The sequence below is a fragment of the Antechinus flavipes genome, chromosome 2, assembly GCF_016432865.1.
Source record: "Antechinus flavipes isolate AdamAnt ecotype Samford, QLD, Australia chromosome 2, AdamAnt_v2, whole genome shotgun sequence".
Classification (NCBI taxonomy): Eukaryota; Metazoa; Chordata; class Mammalia; order Dasyuromorphia; family Dasyuridae; genus Antechinus; species Antechinus flavipes.
In genome coordinates this window covers 540,380,144-540,402,355 of record NC_067399.1, presented here as the reverse complement: position 1 = coordinate 540,402,355, position 22,212 = coordinate 540,380,144, and the positions used below count along the sequence as shown (strand labels likewise).

The following is a 22,212-nucleotide window of genomic DNA, read 5'->3' as shown; positions in this document are numbered from 1 at the left end:
CAATCCCTTATCCACAAAAGTCAATTCTCTCTTTTTTGAACTCCCATGCTTTTTAAACCTCTCATGTATTTATTATATTCTTCTTTGTATTGTGGTTATTCACAAACAATTCTTATGAATAGTAATCAAATTATTACTACTTTCCTGAAAAGAGGTTTAACTCAATTATCCTATGACTCCACTCACCATTCTTGTGACTTTCTACCTGACTACCATATGTACTGTTTCCCTTTTAAGAATATATGCTCCTAGAGCAATTTGGAACTATGCTCAAAAAGTTATCAAACTGTGCATACCCTTTGATCCAGCAGTGTTTCTACTGGGCTTATCCCCCAAAGAGATACTAAAAAAGGGAAAGGGACCTGTATGTGCCAAAATGTTTGTGGCCACCCTGTTTGTAGTGGCTAGAAGCTGGAAAATGAATGGATGCCCATCAATTGGAGAATGGTTGAGTAAATTGTGGTATATGAACATTATGGAATATTATTGTTCTGTAAGGAACGACCAGCAGGATGAATACAGAGAGGACTGGCGAGACTTACATGAACTGATGCTAAGTGAAACGAGCAGAACCAGGAGATCATTATATACCTCAACAATGATACTATTTGAGGATGTATTCTGATGGAAGTGGATCTCTTCGATAAAGAAAGCTAATTCAGTTTCAATTGATCAAAGATGGACAGAAGCAGCTACACTCAAAGAAAGAACACTGGGAGATGAATATAAACTGCTTGCATTTTTGTTTTTCTTCCCGGATTATTTATACCTTCTGAATCCAATTCTCCCTGTGCAACAAGAAAACTGTTCAGTTCTGCACACGTATATTGTATCCAGGATATACTGTGACCTATTCAACATGTAAAGGATTGCTTGCCATCTGGGGGAGGCGGTGGAGGGAGCAAAGGGAAAAATTGGAACAGAAGTGAATGCAAGGGATAATGTTGTAAAAAATTACCCTGGCGTGAGTTCTATCAATAAAAAAAGAATACATGCTCCTAGAGGGTAGGAACCATTTTGCCTTTTGTCTTTGTATCCCCAGCATTCACAATGCCTGATATATAGTAAGAAGTTAATTAATGCAATCTCCCTAGCTAGACTACAAGTGCCTTGATAGCACTTATTCCTCTTAGTATTCTCCATTGGAGTCTAGCACAAGTCTCTGAATATGGTATGTACTCAAACACTACTTATTCGAACTGAAAATCTAAAAGCAAAATAGGCTGCCTTTGGGAAAGTGGAATCCCTCTCACAAAGACTCAATGACTCTTTTTTGGATGTGGAATTTGACTAGATGGCTGATGAAATGCTTTTCAATTTTAAAACTCTGTGAACCAAGGCTTCTCCAACACTACAGCCCAAAACTTTACAGTTCTCAATGTCTCAGAATCATAATTCAAGTCCTAACAACACACTTATATAAAGGGTTGGATTAATAATCTTGTAATGGAGAGAGCCATTTGCATCCAGAAAGAGGATTGTGGGAACTGAGTGTAGATCACAACATAGTTTTTTTGTTACTGTTTGCTTGCTTTTTGTATTCTTTCTCTCTTTTTTCCTTTTTGGTTTGATTTTTCTTGTGCAGCATTAAAATTATGGAAATATGTATAGAAGAATTGCACATGTTTAACATATATTGGATTACTTGCTCTCTAGGGGAAGGGGTGAATGGAAGAGAGGGAGAAAAAATTTGGATGTTGAAATGTTGAAAACTATCTTTGCATATATTTTGAAAATAAAAAGCTATTTAAAAAAAATTCTATGTCCAAGATTACACATGACTAAATACTTGTGTTTATTTGTCATCAACATTAAATCAAGGAATTAGCTAGCAAAAAAAGGAAGGGTCGAATTTTAGAGAGATTCCTCAAACAAAAAATTATGAGCACTTTGACTTAGCACCTTGCCCAGTACATGGTAGACTCGTAATAAATGCTTGCTGATTGATTGTTGTTGCCTTCCAGAATACTAAGTCCTATCCAATAAGATTGTTCAATCAGTCACTAGTTGATACTTAACAGAGTCCAAAAATCTGATCTATGCTCATATTAATAAAGTGGATGGACTACAAATTATGCTTTGGGATCTGGCTTCTGGTGTCCCCCAAAACAAAGATAATACTGGTGGTGAGAACAAAAAAATGAGAATAAATTCTGATAAGCCTAAGAACAAAGCTCTCAATCTGCTTGGCACCATAAGTATGAGTGAACAATGAAGAAGAAGGGGGGAAAAGGTAGAAAGATGAGAAGGAAAAAGGAAAAAGAGAAAGAAAGGAAAAACTCAAGAATCTCCATCCCACTATGTGCTTAGTCCCCTGGGGCTGAATTGGGTCCATGCTTCCTATTTGGAACCAAATCCTCATGCAATGCTTTATGTAATTCTATTGTACAAAAACAAGATTAAGAGGGACAGATGGAACAAAAAAAACAGTCTCCCTAACAAAGATTCCTCTACTTAGTAAATTAGAGGCTCTTTCCACCTGACACACTTTTAAAGGGAAATCTTCAATTACCATGTGCTTGCTGGACAAAACAACAAAAGAGCTGTCCAGGGACTTTATTTTTAAAGCAGCTAGGAGGCATTGAAATGGCTTCATGTAAAAGAGATACTAATCTAGTCCACATAATTTTGAGAATCCTTTATGGAGGAATGAAGGACGTTTGAACCCTGCGGCTGTTTGAAAAGGGTACTTTTTTTTCTCCATAGCCTGTGCATTTAATTTTGCCAAAAGCTTAGCTGGGCAAACACACTGTCCTATAAATCACACTGAAGCTGATTTACTCTCTGGCCTCCTCAGTTTATTTTCAGGGATTGCATCTGTGAGGGAGCTGTCCCTGCTGGAAGGGCTAGAGTTGCTAGGCTCAGTTGCTCAGAGTGAATAAGTTTTGCAGGCACTACTCCCTCTGATCTCAGCATTCCAGGAGTTTTCCAATCTCCAGATGGTTGCAGCTGAGCTTCCAAACAAGAGTCAGCGACTTCCTTACAGCCTTTCCTATCCCCACTCTGCCTAGAAATAACACAAATGTGTCTGATGGTTTGGGCTCATGAGGTGGCTCATTGTCCCCCACCTTGGCCCCAGAAAAATGAGGTTACTGGTCTCATTCTGTTTCATCAAAGTATAAATGATGATGACATTCATAAAGACTTGAAAGTTTGCAAAGCTCTTTACATATATTTACTGCTTTGAGCCTCACAACAACCTTCCAGGATAGATACTACAGTATTTTCCCAATTTTACAGATGATTTAACTGAAAAGTTAAGTGGCTTGCTCATGGTCACAGAGCTACTAAGTGCTAGAAACTGAGGTCTGAACTTGGGCTTTCCAAGTCAAACACACTGTGTTGCAGAGCCAAAATTTAGCTCAGCACCATCAGCTGACAGAAGAAATGGAAAAAGAAAATAAATTTTTAAAATGAAAACATGAGGAAACCAAGAAAGACAACCTTCCAGACAGCATTACAGCATAAAACATCCCCACACAGACTCCTGCAGAAGGGCTGGGAACTCTCTGTCTTCTGTCTCTTCACTTAAAAATCTCAAAAGTAACTGCAGAGCTCATAGAAATAACTCAGTCTGCTTCTCAGTGGGGAACTATAAAAAGGGTGAGGAGTTTCTCCAGGTGCCAAAGGAGCACTGACTGAAGAATTACACTCTCTGGACCTCAGCTTCCTTACCTATAAAATAAAGGGCTAGATTAGATGACCTCTCCTAGTCCCTTAGCTTGAAATTCTGTAGTCCTGTGAATAACCTTGGAAGAAACAGATATTTGGTCAAAGAATATGAACAGGTCTCAAAAAGAATTGTAAAAGATTGGCAATACAAAAGAATGCTCTAAATCACTAATAATAAGAGAAATGCAAATCAAAACAACTGCAAAGCTTGACTTCTCACCCAGCAAATTAGCAAAGATAACAAAAAATAAGAATAACCAGTTTTATAAAGATTGTAGAAAGAGAGGCATTGTTGGTGGAGCGATGAACTGGTCCAACCATTCTGGAAATCAATATGGAACTTTCCAAATGAAGTGGCTAAAATGTCTATACCTTTTGACCCAGAGATTCATTGTCAGGCAAATATCCCAAGGAAGAGACCAACAAAAGGATAGACTTCATAATACACTAGAATATTTATAGCAACACTTTATATGGCAGCAAAAGACTGGAAACAAAGTAGATGCCCACTGATAACTAAGCAGACTAGCATGAAATGAAATATTGCTATGTTGTAGAAAATGATAAGCAAGATGAATAGGGAGAATCACGGAAAGACTTACATAAACTGATACAAAATAAAATAAGCAGAACAAAAAAATAATAAATGCAATGACTATTATGTAACTGGCAAAACTCCTACCACAAAACAAGCAACACTGTAATTATAAAAGACAAGTCTGGAAAGAAGGTTTATGGAAGAGATATGAGAAGATACTTTCCCTCCTCTCACTCCTACTCCTTTACAGAGTTGGTGGACCCACAGGTGTGGAACACTGCTTTTTCAATGTGTTCATTAGTTTTATTGAATTTTTTTCCCCACTCTCCTCTCTCTCCTCTTTTTCTTTTCTTTTCTTTTCTTTTCTTTTTTTTTGGCAAGGCAATTGAGGTTAAGTGACTTGCCTAGGGTCTCACACCTAGTAACTGTTAAGTGTCTGAGGTTAGAATATAAATTCAGGTCCTCCTAATTCCAGGACCAATGTTCTATTCACTGCAACATCAAGTTTCTCTGCCTCTTTTTCTTTAAAAAATCTTTTGTTATAAGGCATTGTTCTCTGAAAGGGAGTGAAGAAATAGGGTTGGGGAGAAATACAGCAAGAAATTCAAACAATGCAAAAACAAAAGCAATCAACAAAAATATATGCCAAAAAAATTTTAAGAAAAAAGTGAAAAAATAATAACCTTGGAGGAACCTGACCTGTTGGTTTCTTCCTAGGGAAGAAAGAAACAAGAGTCTGAGCTCCTGGATCCTTTGATCAGTCTGGAGAGAGACTCCTGAGAACGTGCTCTGGGAAAAGTTCAATGCAGCTTTAGTGCTGGCCCATTACCGGGAAGCAAAGCAGCTCGAATGGGTCAGCAAAAGGACCTGGCCTGGAATGAGAACTGCACTGGAATGAGGCTCCTTCAAGAACCAGGAGGATAACAAAGCCATCATTTTGCACACACCTGATAATTTGCCGTTTTCAAAATACCTTCATATATACAATCTTAAATCCACTGTGTAAAGCACGAAGGAAATTTGTTATTGTTCTTATTGGAAAGATGGGGGGAAAGGGGGGGAAAGAGCATCCAGAGAGATTTAAATGCTCTAAGATTACTGTTAACACAATCAGGCAAGCAGAACAGTGGAGCTGGGAGAACTGAGAAACAACCACGGGGGCCAATAGAGCTAATGAGGACATCAGCTTCTCTCTCTCCCTGTCCCTACTCGCTTTCATCTGTAGGTAGCACATCCAATTCCACAACTGCTTATTAATCACCTACTAATCAAAGCAGCTAGGCAGCATGGTGAATATAGTTCTGAGTCTGGGGTCAAAAACACCTGAGATTAAATCCTGCTTCAGATACTCCCTGGCTGTGTAACTCTGGGCAAGTCATTTAATCTCTTTAGGTAAAATGAGATAATTTTCTGTAAAACACTTAGCACCATACCTGGTACATAGTAGGCATTTAATAAATGCTTATTCTTTGGGGCAGCTAGGTGGCACAGTGATAGAACACCAGCTCTGAAGTCAGAAGAACCTGAGTTCAAATCTGATCTCAGACACTTAACACTTCCTAGCTGTGTGACCCTGGACAAGTCACTTAACCCCAATTGCCTCAGCAAAAAAAAAAAATGCTTATTCCTTTTCTCCTCTCTTCCTCCCCATGTACCTGGTCAAGAATACCTCCGATAAATTCTATAGCATCCCTAATAAACTATCATGTAACCTTCACTGAAAAGGATTCTAGAAAGAACTCATTGTGGCAGAGAAATGTGAATTGTGGGAATCTTGCTATCCATGACTCTTTGCCAATGAGTATATCCTAGGAATGTGTGCCCTGTGCACCAGGGTACTGTTTACTACCTAAGGTCTCTATCCCAAGAAAGCATGAGAAGATTAGACCAGAATGTTCCAAAGTCAAGGTCGAAGACACTTTGGTGCTTGAGAACACCTTCTGATCCCTTCCCCATTTCCCTGGGCATACCTGGGTTAGATGTCACAGGGACCTGGACTCGGACTAATCAGTCAGCTGGCATGTTGGGCCAGGCACCTTGCTGCTTGCTAGAAATGCAAATATCCCTGACCTGCCACAAATGAAAGGGTCCCTCCCCCCCTAGTCCTGCACCTGCCACTTACAATGTGGCCTTCAACAAATCATCTAACGTCTCTAGGCTGATTTCCTTCAGGGAATCTGACATTCCACATATCACTGGCAGAGTTCACCACTGGGCTGCAGGTCTCTCTTCCTAGACCAAGGTTCTCTCTACCACAAAACACTGAAAGAGCTTTGAAAACGATAAAATGCTACAATAAAGTAGCAAACATGTGGGGGAAGAAAGAGAGAGAATGTGGATAGTTTTGTGAGTGAAAATCACTGTTTAATCAAAGAAAGACCCATTAGTGAAGATTTCAGCCAAGAACTACCCAACCTACACTGATCCTCATTAACTGCAGGGCTTCTGAATGTCCACAAAGGCCAGAAGGAAGGAACAAAGCATCAAGCAGTAGTTTGCATGGAAACCTTTCATCCATGTTTCTGCTCTTAAACTTCCTTTTCATTATCTTACTGACTGTGGCTTATTCTGTCTTGGAAAAAAAAAAAAGCTGCTCCTGCCTGAGTGGACTCTCCTCCTAGAAGCTCCATTCAAGGAAGGTGGAATGCCCCCCTTCCCTCTCTCCTCACAGGAGGGTGACAAAAGCAAGCTCATTCAGAAGCTCCATGCAGGGACACCAAAGGGCCCGCTGCTACATCAAAGGTGGGCACATTATCTCCAGAAGGCCACTTGTATGAAAAAGCTATCTTATTCTCTGGAAAGCAAGCATCTTGTCCCATTCTGCAGCATATTAGCAGGGATTGGCTTATCTGATTACCTAGCTGTTACCTCTCAGGGCCACGGAGGATTAAAAAAAAAAAAAAAAACAAGGCTGAGGAAGACTGCAAAATGGACCCTAGAAATCAAAGGACTGAGGGGCGGAAATGACCAGGTTCATTTTATAAATGAAGACATTATCTCAGAGGCGAGGAGATATGCCCAAGTTTGCAGAGGCACCACAGGCAATACTGAGACTTTGTGCTTTAAACACCACACATGGCCCGTTCCATAGCAGGGCAAGGGGTCTGGAGAGATGAGGGATCTCAGCATAAGGGCCCTGAATGCCGCAGCAGCTGCACTCCATCCTTGTGCCTGTGGGTGGCAGGGCGGAGGGGAAGTTCAGCACCCAGAGAGGTTGAGAGGTAGGATGTTCCATCAGCGAGTCTTTATTGAGCACCTACTGCATGCCCATCCTGGCACTAGGCACTGGGTAGGATATAAAGCAGTGCAACAGAGAAGAATGAGTCCATCAATATTAAGCATCTACTGAGTATCAGGCACTGAACTGGTGATGGAGATACAAAGGCAATAAATGAAACAATCCCTACTCTCCTGGTCCTGAATCTACCACTTATTGGCTATGTGTTGTGATTGTTAACTTATTTCAGACTCCTCGTAACTCCATTTGTCAAAGATAGTGGGATGGTTCCATCCTCAACCCACTTCACAGATGAGGAAACTGAGGAAAACAGAAGGAAATAATTTCAGAAACTCATTTAACCTTTCTGGGTTCATTTTCTTCATCATTAAAGTAGAGACAATAATAGCTGCCCTGCCTCTCTCACAAAATGGATATAAAAATAAATGTAACAGCAAATAAAAAGTGTCTTGAAACCTATAAAGTACTAGATAAATGCAAGCTGTTATCACAAAAACAGCAGTAATAGACAGGCAACTAGTTGGCACAGAGCACAGAACACTGACTTGGAGTCAGGAAGACCTGTATTTAAATGCAACCTCAGACCCTTACTATCTGTGTGACACTAGGTAAGTCATTCCACCCTGTTTGCCTTAGTTTCCTCATCTGTGAAGTGGATTGGAGAAAAAAATGGAAGACCCCTTTAGTATCTTTGCCAAGAAAAACCCATATAGAGTCACCAGTTTGGTGACTGGAACAACTGAACAACAACAAAGTAGTAATAAAAGTACAAATAAACAAAAGAAATGATCCTTCCCTTCAAGGAGCTAGTAATATATCTGGGAAGAGAAGATTAAGAATATTATTCAAGGTAGTGTGTGATAAATGTCAAAATAAGGAATACAGACAATAAGCTCCATTGAAACTGGGAAAGTAAGACTAAGTTCCTTGAGGACAGGGCTGCTTTACTTTTAGTTTTCAACTTTAGGTTCCCAGGGCCTTGAAAAAGTGTCTGTCACTAAGTATTTTAACAACCAAAAAAAACTCTTTTTGATTAATTTCTTGATCGATTGAGGGCTAGGTGATCCGAGAAGGCTTTACAGAGGAGGCAGTGCTACATGAGCTGGACTTTAAAGGATGGAAAGAAGTCTAACCACAAAGAGCAGGGAGAACCAAAGATGATTTCCTCCCGTGCCCCAGGGAGCACGCGATAGCTGGACAGTACATAAATACCCAATTGCTTTTGACAACAGCAACTACTTTCATTCACAGGCTCTGGCAGCCATCGGAGTCTGAACAGGAGAGATTTAATTACTGAATACAGCTTGCAATTAAAAAATTGCCACCTTTCTCCTTCCCTGGCAGAGTCAGCACATAGAGCCTTTCTGATACTCACAGAAAAGGTTGGTCAAGAAAGTAAAAACCTCTGATAGCAAAGCCCAGCAAGATACTTCCATGTCCTCCTGACTCTCTGCAACTGACCTTGACCTTTTGTGTGCTGTCACAAAGACAGAAGTTGAATTGTGTTCATTTATTGGTCTGGACCAGTGGTTCCATCAGTATGAAATCCTAATGTGGAAACTCCCCCTTCACTATTTGAGACAGCACGGTAAGGGGAAAAGAGTATTAGTCCTAGAGTCAAAGGACCTTAGTTCAAATCCCATTAAAAATGACTATTATCTGCCCCTGGGAAAGCCACAACTTCCCAGGGTCTTAGTTTCTTCATCATGAGTTACATAATCTCTCAGATTCCAACAGCTCTTGACTTAACTTGCTTGTTGGTTTGCCTTTTCAAATGGGTTCACACGCAAAATTTCATGGAATAAAAATTAAAATAACAAAAATAATAAATCTCCTTCTCCCACGCACATCTCTAGCTCGCTAATCTACTTTTGTACAATTCTGCAATTTTGCTGTATCTTAAATCTTAAAGAAGTGCCTGGGGGATGGAGAGTTAGTGTGTAAGAGACAGGACTGAAACTCCAAGGCCAGCCTTCTCTCCACTGTGATACTGTGATATGCTGCCTGGTTAAACAGAGAACATGACAGTTCATAATACATCATAATGTGACATGGACATACCTGGCACCTTCATCTCCTCCCTCCCCTCACTTTTCAGCTCCTTTCTATGTGATGCTTTTCCCCACAAAAATATTACCTCTTTTGAGGGCAGGTCTGTCTGTCTTTCTGTTTATATTTGTATTCCCAGAGCTTCCTATAGTAAGTCCTTGATAAAAATGGCTCATCGACTTGTTTGTTGGCTTGATTTTCAAAATGGGTTCAAGAGTCTAATTTCCTAAAACAAACAAACAAATAAAAAACCTCCTTCTCCTAAACAAGGCTTGAAGCAGCTTTATTCAGCTAAGCAGTCCACCTCAGTCAGTTCTACACACAGTCCCAGCACCAGCCATTATAAATGCTGCAGAAAGGGGTCTGAAGTGCCCTCACAAATCAGCATATTATGACATTATGAAATTGGGACACTTAGCACTTCTGCAGTGTTGTCTGTCTTCAAAGGGTTTTATCAACATTACTTAATGAAAATTATCGTGGGAATTTGGCATCTCTTTCCCAGGTCCCCCTCGCTGACGTCTAACCTCTCTCTTAGGATTTTCCTGGGAACACAATTTTACTCTCCAGTGGGGGAAAACATTGCCATCAAACTGGCCTCTGGCTTTATGAATCTAATAAAATATATCCAGCCTGAATCACCATATGCCTAAGGGGGGAGAGGAAAAGGAAAAAAGCAATGTGGAGGACTATATCAGAATGTGAGCTGCCTATACCCCTTTCCCTTCTTCAATCCACCTCTAGTAGGTCCAGAAATGTCTGTGCTTGCCTTCATTATCCAGAGAAATGGGGGGGGGGGGGAGGAGAATGTCCTTTTTGCTGGCTCAGTCCTGCAAAGCTCTGCAATTTTTTGCATTTTTAGTGAAAAACTAAGCCTATCCAATGTATTTGTCCTAGTGTTTTTTCATTCACCCCTAATGCAATTAAGATTGAGTTTCTCCAACATTGGGGGAGATTTAACAACAGTGGGGAAAATTGTCATTTCATTCCCAAACATCAACACGCCTACACTCACCCAATCTGGAGTCTCTCTGGTGTCTGCTGTACCTACTTGAATAGCACAGAGAATATTAACAGAGAAAACCTTCCTCAAAGTTAAGAAGCAGAAAGAACTTTGATGGGTGAAGGCAGGGTTGGAAGGAAGCTTCTTTCATTCATTTGCTGGTTATTCTAAGTTCCATACTGAGATGGCATTAAACTATATCTCAAGGTCAGGCTTTCTTTGAAAATGGCAATTTTCCAGGAATAAGCTGAGGTGAAGAGGTAGACTGGGACTTTCTTGAATGATGATAGTTGGCAGGGACACCTGGGAAATCATCTTGCCTGAACTCCCCATTTTACAGATAAAGAATTGAGATCTTGAAAATTCTATGGTCAGTCCATACACCTACTACCTTTCTTTAAACAGACCTGAGACACTATCTTAGGTTTCAGTCCAGTGCTCTCTTCACCACTCTAAGCTATTCCCAGAAATGAGACACTGGAGTCTAGAAAACTAGACTCCACCAGAATAGGATGTGAAAAACTCTGACTAGGAGCAAGAATGCTGAGTTTAGAGTCAGGAACTAGATTCAAATCACAGCACTGCTGTTTTGTGGGGACCCAGGGCAAAGCACAACTTCCCAGAATGGGTGATTCCTATTTTTCTTTTCAGCTAGGCATCCTGTGGCCCTAGAGCTAACCCAAAGGGAAATGGGGATGTCAACCATGTTGGTCTTTGGCACGTGGCCCCTTTGGCCATGAACCCGGGGATGGAGAACTGCAGTAATCCCCACACTCCACTGCTAGATGTTTTCCCACGTCCTTTCCCTTGCCATCAAAGCTTAACTGTTGTAAACGTTGTGATTGTTTTTTCCAATCTGTTCTGTAGTTATGTTCTTTACTGTCGACAGTGGATGGTGAAATGTTAATCTGACAAATTAAGCCATTATTAATGTGTTCCCTACGTGTAACATCCTCCCAGATAACACATTGCCTTAGTCAATAGGAAATTAATTTGTCTCCAATAGATCCCTAAGAAATGACACCAGGGGAGAAAATCTCAGGTTCAATAAAAGACAGCATCTACTCTGACTCATGAGCAGATGTATTACACCCAGGTACATGATATTATGTGGGTGGCTGCTGGCTTCAATCACAGATAAACTCTGCGACTCATCCAATTACCCTGGGTCTTCTCCATCACTCCTCCCTCCCCTCTCCAATCAGGCAAAGAACAGCCACATCTCCTACGTACGTATGCAGACGTCTCCGTTCTCGTAGTATCCTGGGCAGCACTGGGATCTCCGTCGGTACATGGTCCTGAGGCCTCTCCGATACGCCGTCTTATAACTGATTCTAAATCACAAGACAGAAAGCCACTTGAAAGCATTGAAAATCAATCACTCCTGTTAGAATTATATTTGTGTTAAGCTATAGCGAGGATGCCATTCAATAATTACTTTAAAATGCATGGAGGTTTCTGATGTGAAGGAACACAATAAAACAAAATCAATAGGGAAATCTTGACACTAGCAATATTGAGTGTATTAGAAACGCAGCATCTGCTAATGTCTGCCAATTCTCCCTCACATCTTGAAATGATTCTTGGGCATAATCTTGCAGTCCTGCAGAAGAGACACTGGGTAATTTGGAGGACAACTCTAGCCTTGAGGAAGCAACACAGAGGGGGCATCCGGAGCGCAGAGCTAGAAGGGACCTTGGAGAGGTAAGATAATAGGATTTGGTGCTGGAAAGGCTTTTAGAGACTATTTTTGATAAAAGACAAAACAGAAGCCCAGGGCTGCTCCAGGACCCAGAGATAAATGGCATAACTGAGATTCAAACCAGGTCTTCCAATTCCAACGTTCCTTCCACTCATATCTGGTCATTATATGCTCAATAACCCTTGTCAATGACAAGCCTGGGATGGACAGATGATTAGATTAATTCATTTCATCACTCCTATTGTCCCTTTAGAGTTTCTCCCCCAGAGGGAAGGGGGGAAAAGGCATCCAAAGAAACATGTTCTCTCCTGTTCATCATTCAGAGCCACTCAGAGAATTGGAAGCATTTTATTTTTCACCAAGAAAACCCAAGGGCTATATTCTCTCTCTTGAAACTCTTAACACTGTCCCTGCCTTTCAGAGCCAGAAGGGACCTTTAGAGAGCTCTTTGTCCAACCCCCTCATTTTAAAGAGGTCACTGAGATGGGGAAAGGGGAGGAGGAGGGAACTGAGAGGGAAGAGAGAAACTGTCTGAGATTTCATATAAGTAAGTTAGGATTTTCATCAATTCTTGGTTAGCCACTCACCAAGGGAAGCAGTGGCTTGTATAATACACAACAACAGATAATCCCAAAGTCATTCCCATAGGGTTTTGGCAGGAAGACAGATAGAAACAAAGAGAACATGATGCTGCATATTTGCCTTAATAAGTAGGCTGAGAGAACGTTAATTTACTTTTCCAGAGATCACGGCTTCCAACTACTAGAGCTCAGAAATGTGCAACAGGAAGTCAACCTAGGATTAAACAGTTGCCACCAAAGACACATACGAGATAATCCATACATGGTTGATGGGTCAGATACAAAGAAGTAGTGAGTCTGCACATGATTCTGCAGTCGGGTCCTATGCTTCTCTGGATCCCAGATAAAGAGATTGTTCAACAAGGGACCAGAACAATGGCAATGAATTCCAGGACCTAAAATCAGACACCCTACAAAACATGTTTCGTTTCAGTGGCTAAGAATAGGTGATCAATGATAGACATCCTAACATAATAGTGATATTTCCATTGAAGTTCAAGTTCACCAAAAGCCTCAGTCCTTGGCACAGTTCTGTTCAATGTTTATATTAGTGATTTTATGCATTCATCATGCCCAGATATGTTTATTGAATCACTTTAATCACTGAAAAAAAAACCTATTGTATTGAATCATAGAAGCAAAATCCAAAAGAACTCGGATAAATCATATCAGTGAACAATCAGGATAAATGCAGTCTTAGAATAAAAACAAGATCCATTGCACTAGTGTGAAAGTGAGAGATGTGGCTAAAAAATAACCATGAAAAAAAAACCAGGGATTTGAATGGATTGCAAGTTTAATATGAATCACTAGTATAACTATCTTAGTATAACAGCAGCCAAGAAAATCTAATGGCATTCTTAGGCTGCATTAAAAGAATTGTCTGTAATGTTTATGCTGTATATGGGAAGCAGCTTGGAGTAATAATAAAGAATACACTGGATTTGGAGTTAGGAAAAACCTGTTTAAATCCCACCTCTGACATTTATGAACCGTGTGACTATGAACAATCCATTTATACTCTCTGTACCTTAGTTTCCTCATCTGTAAAATGGAAACAACTACCATGCTCACAAGGTTGTTGTAAAAGTCAAAAACCACACCCTGTAAAGCACGCCTTCTCCTTTGCAAAAATTCAGACTCTACAAAAATATCAGCATAACCATTATTTCAAGTGCTATTGTTGCTCTGACTCTGCCTTCATCAGACCAAAGGTACTGTTTCTAGGAATCCCATTTTTAGAAGGGGCACTGACAACCTGAAACAAGTCCAGAGAAGGTTGAAAAGGTTGGCAAAAGGATTCAAAATCTTGCCTTAAGAGGATTAATTGAAGGAACTAGAGATACTTAGTTTAGAAATCAGTGAGTAGAGAGAAGAGGGGAATTCCTGAAAGGGGGTTTCAAGTACATAAACAAATAACACAGAGAAGGTAAATTAGATTTGTCCTGTTTCACACTGGGTGGCAGAACGAGAAACTTCTTCAACTGACCTGGAAAATAGATCTGATGAAAAGAATCTAAAAATAGTTGGATTACCTAAAATCTGTGATCAAAAAAGAGTAGATATCACACTTCCAGAAATTATCAAAGAAAACTTCCCCTATATTCTAAAACCAGAGAATAAAATAGAAATTGAAAAAAAAATCCGCCACTCCTGAAAGATATCCCAAAATGAAAATTCCTAGGTTACTATAGTCAAATTCAGAGCTCCCAGATCAAGAAGAGAATATTGCAAGCAATCAGAAAGAAATAATTCAGGTATTGTGGAACCACAATCAGGATAACACAAGATTTAGGAGTTTCTACATTAAAGAATCTTGGCTTGGAATATATTTTGGAGGGCACAGGGGCTAGGATTACAACCAAGAATCACCTATCCAGGAAAATTGAGTATAATACTTCATATGAGAAATTGGACATTCAATGAAATAGGAGACTTTCAAGCATTCTGAATGAAAATCTGACTTTCAAAAACAAGACTCAAGAGAAGCATAAAAAGATAAACAGGAGAGAGAAATTATAAGGGACTTAATAAGATTAATGAGTTTTCTCATTCTGGAAGTCTTCAAGTAAAGGCCAGAGGATTCCTTGCCAGGGATGGTGGAGTCCATGATCTAGTAGTTCAACAAAGGGATTTCTGAAGTCTTCCAGATTGTCTCTGCACCTTCTTTTTCCCATGGGTCTGGCCTCCTGGTGAGATTATTCTACCAGAAATTGTCTACCAGAAATTGTCTACCAGAAATTATCACTGCAGCAAACCCTATTCAGCTGTGCCCAATAATTACCATTGCCAACTTAGCTGAGGATGCTAGACTCCATTGTTGGCCAGTGGCCATATCTGGCTAAGCAGTCACACCTGAGTTCCACGTTCCCTGGCCTCCCAGTAGAAGCTGAATCATCCTTCTTCCATTTTTAAATTTTTCCCTTTATGACAAATGACAGCATTTGCATCCCCTAGGAAATCTGTGATATTTGGGGATGTCATTAGATAAGGTCATTCTACTTTATCAAAAACCCATAAGAGGAGGTGTCCTGCTTGGAAAGCCACGCCTGGCTTCCTAGCACAGGCAGAGAGTTTCCATGGTCTTTGGGGAAACTATGTAAGCATCTGAGTGGGGAAAATTGAAAGCATATTCTAGAGGTCATCCAGTCTATTCCCTTCCCTCCAAACAAGTTAAGCCAGCTTAACAGGAGACTTCTAGGATCTTATTTAAAAGCTTGTGGAATAGTGGATAGAGTGATGGACTTCACATCAGGAAAACCTTAGTTTATCTGAGTCCTGTCTCAGACTTAGATGTGTGACTCTGGGAAAGTCATTTACTTATGCTTCTATATATTATGGATGATAAAAATAGCATCTGTCTCACAAGGTTGCTGTGAGGATCAGATGAGAACTGTGGGCTTTGCAAATAGCTGCAGAACTGCTATTATTAGGACTTCTCACAAAGGAGCGTCCACAGCCTGACCAAGGTTTTCTCTTTTCCTTTATAACCCAGATTAAGAGTTTCCTTTGCCTGTCTGGATCTCAGTCCCACAGCAGGAAGCGGAGGGGGCTGCAAGTTTGGTTCTCTGCCGACTCTTAGGTGAAGGATGCCATATTAAAACATGCCCGTCTGCATTTAAGCAAATTGATGACATTGCTGTCAACGTGCAGGCTCTGGGTCATCAGGAAAGCTCCAAGACAACTCAATAATCCTGCAAAATAATTCATTTTCCAGAAACATAGCCTATTTTAATAAGCAGCCGCTCCCTTGCCGGGTGCCAGGGGTGATGAATGGGTAGCCCCGGTTTCAGAGCAATGGATAGAGCAGTGTCACATGCTTTCTGTCACTGAGACACGGCAGGGACATCCTTGCCAGCTTCAGCTCCAGGACCAGAACCTGACGATTTCTGAAATAAAGAGCAAGCCAGCTTCTTTGTCCACGATCAGAGTTGGCAAAGAATGCACAACTAAAGGGTATCAGAGATAGGAAGGGAACTCAGAGACCATCTCGTCTAGCTCTCTTTTACAAATGAGGAAATAGGCTCAAAGAGAAAGGATTTGCCCAAATTACACAAGTTAGTGCAAGGGTTGGGAGAAGACCCTGGGTATCCTGCTTTCAGTCTGGAGTTATTGTCTTTTCCCCACTGTATCATGCTGTTTACTATGCCAGGGAAAGGGATTAGACTTGTCGTTTCATTAGTAGGAGGAACTTCCTCTATCCTGCAGTTCAACACCTTCTCTGAAATTTTTAGTCTAAGAGTTGCCTGCAGCCAAGGGGTCAGATTCATGGCAAACAGGCAGCAGAGAACCACAAAACTGCAGAGTATGGCCTCAGCCAGATTAAAATATAATTTAAAAATGTTTAGAAAATAAATAAAAATGCAATACAATATAATTTGTAGTTTTCTAAATCACCATGTGGCTGTTAGGGATCTCCTAGAACATTATGAGGGTTTAAATGCCTTGTTCAGGGTTACACAGCCAGTGAGTGTCTGGAACCTGAGACTTTCTGGCAATCAAGTGATCCCTACCCTTGGCCCTCTTTCTGTGGAATACTTTTTTCCTCCTCATGCCTGAGTCTCCCATTAACTGTTAGGTTATGAACTTCCTTGTAAATCCAAAGCTACAATTTCCTGCTCACCAGCCTGGATCTCTGGTCCTGCACATGCCTGAGGACTCATCCTTTCTGTTCCCTGTGATGGTTCAGAGAGTCTGCTCAATCACCCCGAAATACTATCAGACATCCATGATTCTCTATGGGCATATTCATCATCAGATGTGGGATTCTTAAAATCTGCTGTCCTTGTAACTGCTAAGGTTAAGGGAGGGCTCTTGCCATGCATTCCTCAATAGCCTCTGTCAAGGGAGGCCCTGAAGGTATTGCACCCATTACTGACTCTCTGGGGAAGGAGGTGTTATTATTCCTTGTATTAGTTACCCACCACAGAAACCAGATCTCTAACCATTGAACTACAATGCCTCTAATACGCTGCCAGTATTAATTATCTACAATGATCCTGGAAAGGGAATCAGGTTGGGGCTGTGATTTATTGCCTACATCTCTAGTAAACTGATTCCCAACTTGATCTTCACTGGCTAGAGCAGTGGTTCTCAAAGTGTGGTGCAGTGAATCCTGGAGGGTCTCTGAAATCCTTTCAGAGGGTCTACAAATTCAAAATCAGTTTTTTTCTATTTATGATAAATATCTATTATGTAACCCATATAAGCAAAAATTCTTTGGACAGATTCTCAATAGTTGTTAATACCATAAAGATACTGAGAAAAAGAGTTTGAGAACCACTGGAGAGGAATTCAAACCTCTTGCTTGCCTTCTTAGAGAACACCACTAACTGATAATAACCCCATCTTTTAGGGTTTTCAGAATGCCTCTATATCTTTTTATTTTATCTCACTGAAGCATACCAGTTTTGTAAGACAGGTGGTGAGGAAGAAATTATTTCTCATTTTACAGATTAAACTTACACAGCAAGACAACAGCTTGCCCTCTTTATTTCCCCTTTCTTCCAGACCTGGATTCTTCTCTGACACTACCCTTTCTACTTGTGGGTCCTGATTTCTTTTTCCCTCTCTTTGTCTCTCTCTGTCTCTGTCCTCTCTGTCTCTCTCTGTCTCTGTCCCTCTCTGTCTTTCTCCCACTGTGTCTGTCTCTCCGCCTTCCCCCCACCCCCAGGGATAGGACAATCTCAAGAGTCAAGATCGGGTCAAAGGCCCAGATGCCCAATAATATGAGAATTCATCATGTGGGGATGGTACTCACCGATGCCTTGTGCACTTGAACCAGTTGAGAATGTCGGTACATCTTGTATAGTAGATCTGGTCAAAAGGGTGAGCATAGGATTCCTGGACTGTCACAGCATAGCTAAGGGGGAGAGGGGAGAGAGATGCATTATCATCCGGGAACTGGATAATTTTTAGGCCGTCACACCCTCCTTGAGCTAGCTACCTGCATAACCAAGAGATCTCACTACACTGCACAATGTATCAATACCAGGCTACCATCCTTCCCTGCTCACAAAAAACTCTATTCCCAGACTCAAGGAAAGGGAGACTCTAAAACCAGATAGTCCCCCTCTAGATTATTCCAAGAGCATATGTTCCATCCCCCTCTCAGAAATACAGGTCTGGCTCATTTCCTGAAATAATAAGTTCATTCACTGATTCATTCATTTATTCATTAAATTTCAATTACTTCAACTTTAAAAAATTATTAAGCACCAAATGTGCTTAATATTATGTGCAAATTCTATGTGCAAAGCACTGTGCTGGGTATTGGGGAAGAACAAAATTTTAAGTGCAAAAATTTCTGCTCCTGAATGAATCATGGAAGTCATTCATTAGGGCTTATTATTTGCAAGTATTTGATGTATATATTATGCATGAGGAAGGCCTTCTGCTAGGTACTATACAGTCCCGTCCTCCAGAAGTTTGCCTTCCAAATAAGAGAAATCAGATGCATCCCCAAATTTCAATTTTCTATAGACAAAAGCTCTGCTCCCATCCTCACAAATTCATATGCTAAGCCCTAGTAGACCCCAAAAGATAAGGGAATCACAACTGTCTCAGCAAGGATGACCAAGAGGAGAGAAGATTCAGGAAAGAGAATTCTAGTAAGATTTTGGGTATGGACTGTATCTCAGCTTTGTAGCTGGGTAGTTAACATTGCTTGTATATCAAAATGCTAATGAGGGTCCAGATTAATTTAACAGAGCCAGACTTTACCAGCCCAGGGAGGTCTTTACTCTGTGTTTTATGATGGAGGGGCATAATTACCGAGGCTCCCGTCTGGAGCACTAATCCAACTGGGGAATTCTCCCTAAGAGGTCTCTCGGGGCTAGGGTGTGTATTTTTTAAATTACACAGATTTAATCTTCACGTAATGTGCAATGGAGCTGAGCCAAGAACAGGCTGCTACTGGAACATTAGGAACTAACGTGGGGTCCCAGGACTGAGAGCAGAGGCCCTCTACATTACAGGATTTCAAACTGGAAGGAACCTCAGAGATTCGTCTCATTCAACTCCTTCATTTTGCAGATGAGAAAACTGAGTTTTTTCTCCTCAACAAGGAGAAAAATGTCTTGTCCAAGTTCACCCAAGTATTCAAGAGAAAAGTCAGGAAGTAAGCTAGGAGAGCCTGGGTAACCCACTCCAACAGAGAAACCTCAAACCTGATTGGTACCCAGAGAAATAATCCAACTTTCTTTTCTCTGCACCAAAGTTCTCACCTAAGCTGATTATCAAATTAGAAAGCCATCCTGATTTTCTAAGACGTAGATAGTACTCAAGGGTCCCTCATTTTAGAATCAGTCAACAAATATTTATTAAGCACATACCATGGTCCTGTGCTAAGCACTGGGAATAAAAAGAAAGGCAAAAACTAGTCTTTCCTCTCAAGGAGCTCACTGAGGAAGAAACTGTAGGCAGAGCTGATTTGTCTTGCACACGATTGATTCACACTATTAGCAGGGCCATAATTTTAAGCCAGATCTTCTAATCCAGTTATTTTTCTCCTCACCTATACTGCCTTTGTTCTGAATCAAAGATTTAGTAACTACAAAAACTTGGTTCAAGTGTCTCCTGCAATGGAAGATGTTCCCTTAGAGAGAAAAGACACTTTTATTCCCTTAACAACAACAAAAGATGTATTTGAGTTTACTCTGGAAGAAGAACAGGGAGACAAAAAAGAAAAAGAAAGAGGACTTGACTAAATCTACAAACTAGGTAATCAGTCTCTGTCTAAGCAAAACAAGGCAGCTCGAGCTCTTCTGCCACTTCTGACATCACTGTGTGGGGCAGGGGCTTGAGAGCTATCCCACTCCCAAGGCCCAGAGATTTGAAGGGACAGCCTTGGGACTGTCCCTCCTGAGCACAAGCTTCTTTGCAGACTCCCAAGAATGTAGCAGGCCCCTAGGATAGCCCTGCCTGTCCTCCCACCTACCCAATGGGCTCAGGGATTCCTGGGACTGCATTAAGGCTGACTATGAATTCAGAAGGCTTACTGTGCCAATGAAACACTGACAATAACAAACCTCTGCTGTTCTTTTATAGCATGATTCCTCCACTAGGGCCCTCATTTTAATTTTATTTATTTGACTTACTAACATCCAAGTAATGGCATTGTCCTAGTCAGCATAGCTCATCAATTTGGAGATTTAATTTGGGTTTCTTCTTGATTTATTACTATTACTAATAATAGCAACCCATATTTATATAGCACATTACAGTTTATAAAGTAATTTCCTCTAAACATTCTTAGGATATAAACAATATTTTTACTGTTGGGGGGAAGGAAAAGGGGGAGGAGGGGAAAATGAGATTTGCAGTGTAGAGAACTCCCAATTTGAAAACTTCCTTCACTGATTTAGATCAGCAACTCACTGTAGCTCATAACTTAGAGAGATTTTTGGGGAGAAGGTAGAGGAATGGGAGGGAAATGGCACTGACAAGATAAGTTACTTGTTCTATGGCCGTATATGATTACCTTATGTCAGAAATGTAGATCTTTCTGACTCCAAGGCCTGATATTATCCACTATATTTGCTGCCTAATTTCAATTTATTAATCTTTAAGCCTATTAGTAGAAGGAAGTTCCTCTGATTAGTCAATCAATAAACATTTATGAAAACTTAGGTGACACAGTGGATAGAGCACAGGGCCTGGAGTAAGGAAAAACTCATCTTCCTGAGTTCAAATCTGGCCTCAGATACTTTTTAGCTGTGACTCAGTTTCCTCACCTGTCAAAGGAACTGGGGGAGGAAATGGCAAACCAAGACTGACTGCTCAATGCCAAGTTTCTAGGAGCAGAAGCTCCTGCCATTTGTCTTTTGGGGTGAGTGGGAAAGTTCTCCCAGGATGTTGGAGCTGGAGGGAACCTTTGAGATCACGGAGTCTGAACTTCTCATTTCACAGATAAAGAAAGGGAAACTTGCCAACATTCAAATTGTTTGTAAGGGGCTGGACGTGGGGAGCAGACCCAGGTCTCCTGATTTCCTGATTTGAAAAGAGACCTCATTTTATACCCACAAGACCTCAATCAAAAGGAGTCCTATAGCTGGAAATCCCTTATAAGAATCCCCATATCCCAAAGTCACATGTAAAAAGAGAAGCTGCTAGTTTTTATTTTAAGTATTAGTGAGTCCTCTGAAGCCAGGAAAGTTGCTTTTTCTAGAATTTGGGCAGGACTCTGCAAACGGAGACAAGTGAACACGCAGCTGTCTTTGTGTTTCTGTTTCTGTCGATTTCTCTGTCTGTGTCTCTATGAGTCTGTGTCCCTGTCTCTTTCTTTTCCACTTAGTAACCAACCACCTATAAAGGCACTACCTAGAACAGGCAAAGCCTTTCTAGATCCATACTGTGACAAATACTTAGGTTAGCACATAAGGAATGTCTAACAAATCATGACAATCATCCCAGGCAATAAACGCCAACAGAAATTCCATCTGCCATTTTTTTTTTTTGTGCAGTCTGATATAGTAGATAAAGGACTGGACTCAGAGTCAGGAAAATGAGGTCAAAGGCTACCTCCAACAACCACTGGCAAGTGACCCAAGTGAACTTCAGTGTCCTCGACCATAAGAGGGCTAACATTGCCCTACCCACCTCACGTGGTTGTGTTGTGAAACTCAGCTATGAGACAGCTAAGTGGGACAGTGAACAGAGCACTGGCCCTGGGGTCAGAAGGATTTGAGTTCAAATCTAGCCTTAAACACTTATTAACGGTATAATCCTGGGGGGAGGGGGAGGGAGAGAGAGAGAGACAGAGGGAGAGAGAGAGACAGAGACAGAGATTGAGAGAGAGATTGAGAGACAGAGAAAGAGAGACAGAAAGAGAGAGAGAGAGAGAGAAAGAGAGAGAGAGAGAGAGAGAGAGAGAGAGAGAGAGAGAGAATGAGAATATATATCAGCTGTATCTGGAACGAGGTGCCTAAG

At 40.9% G+C, this 22,212-nt stretch overlaps 1 protein-coding gene across 12 annotated transcripts in view; it reads right to left on the bottom strand.

Annotated features, from left to right (window-relative positions):
• The window catches only part of MEGF11 (multiple EGF like domains 11), a 456,165-nt gene that overhangs the window by 275,994 nt on the left and 157,959 nt on the right, over positions 1-22,212 (bottom strand). For all 12 annotated transcript variants that reach the window (XR_007951038.1, XR_007951037.1, XM_051980816.1 and 9 more), the window contains exons 3-4: positions 18,044-18,145; positions 11,734-11,834 (exon numbers count right to left, since the gene is read on the bottom strand). Coding sequence is in view for 10 of the 12 variants with exons in the window: in XM_051980816.1 (XP_051836776.1) it covers positions 11,734-11,834; positions 18,044-18,145 (203 nt within the window). In the remaining 2 variants the exon portion in view is untranslated. The remainder of the gene's footprint in view (positions 1-11,733; positions 11,835-18,043; positions 18,146-22,212) is intronic.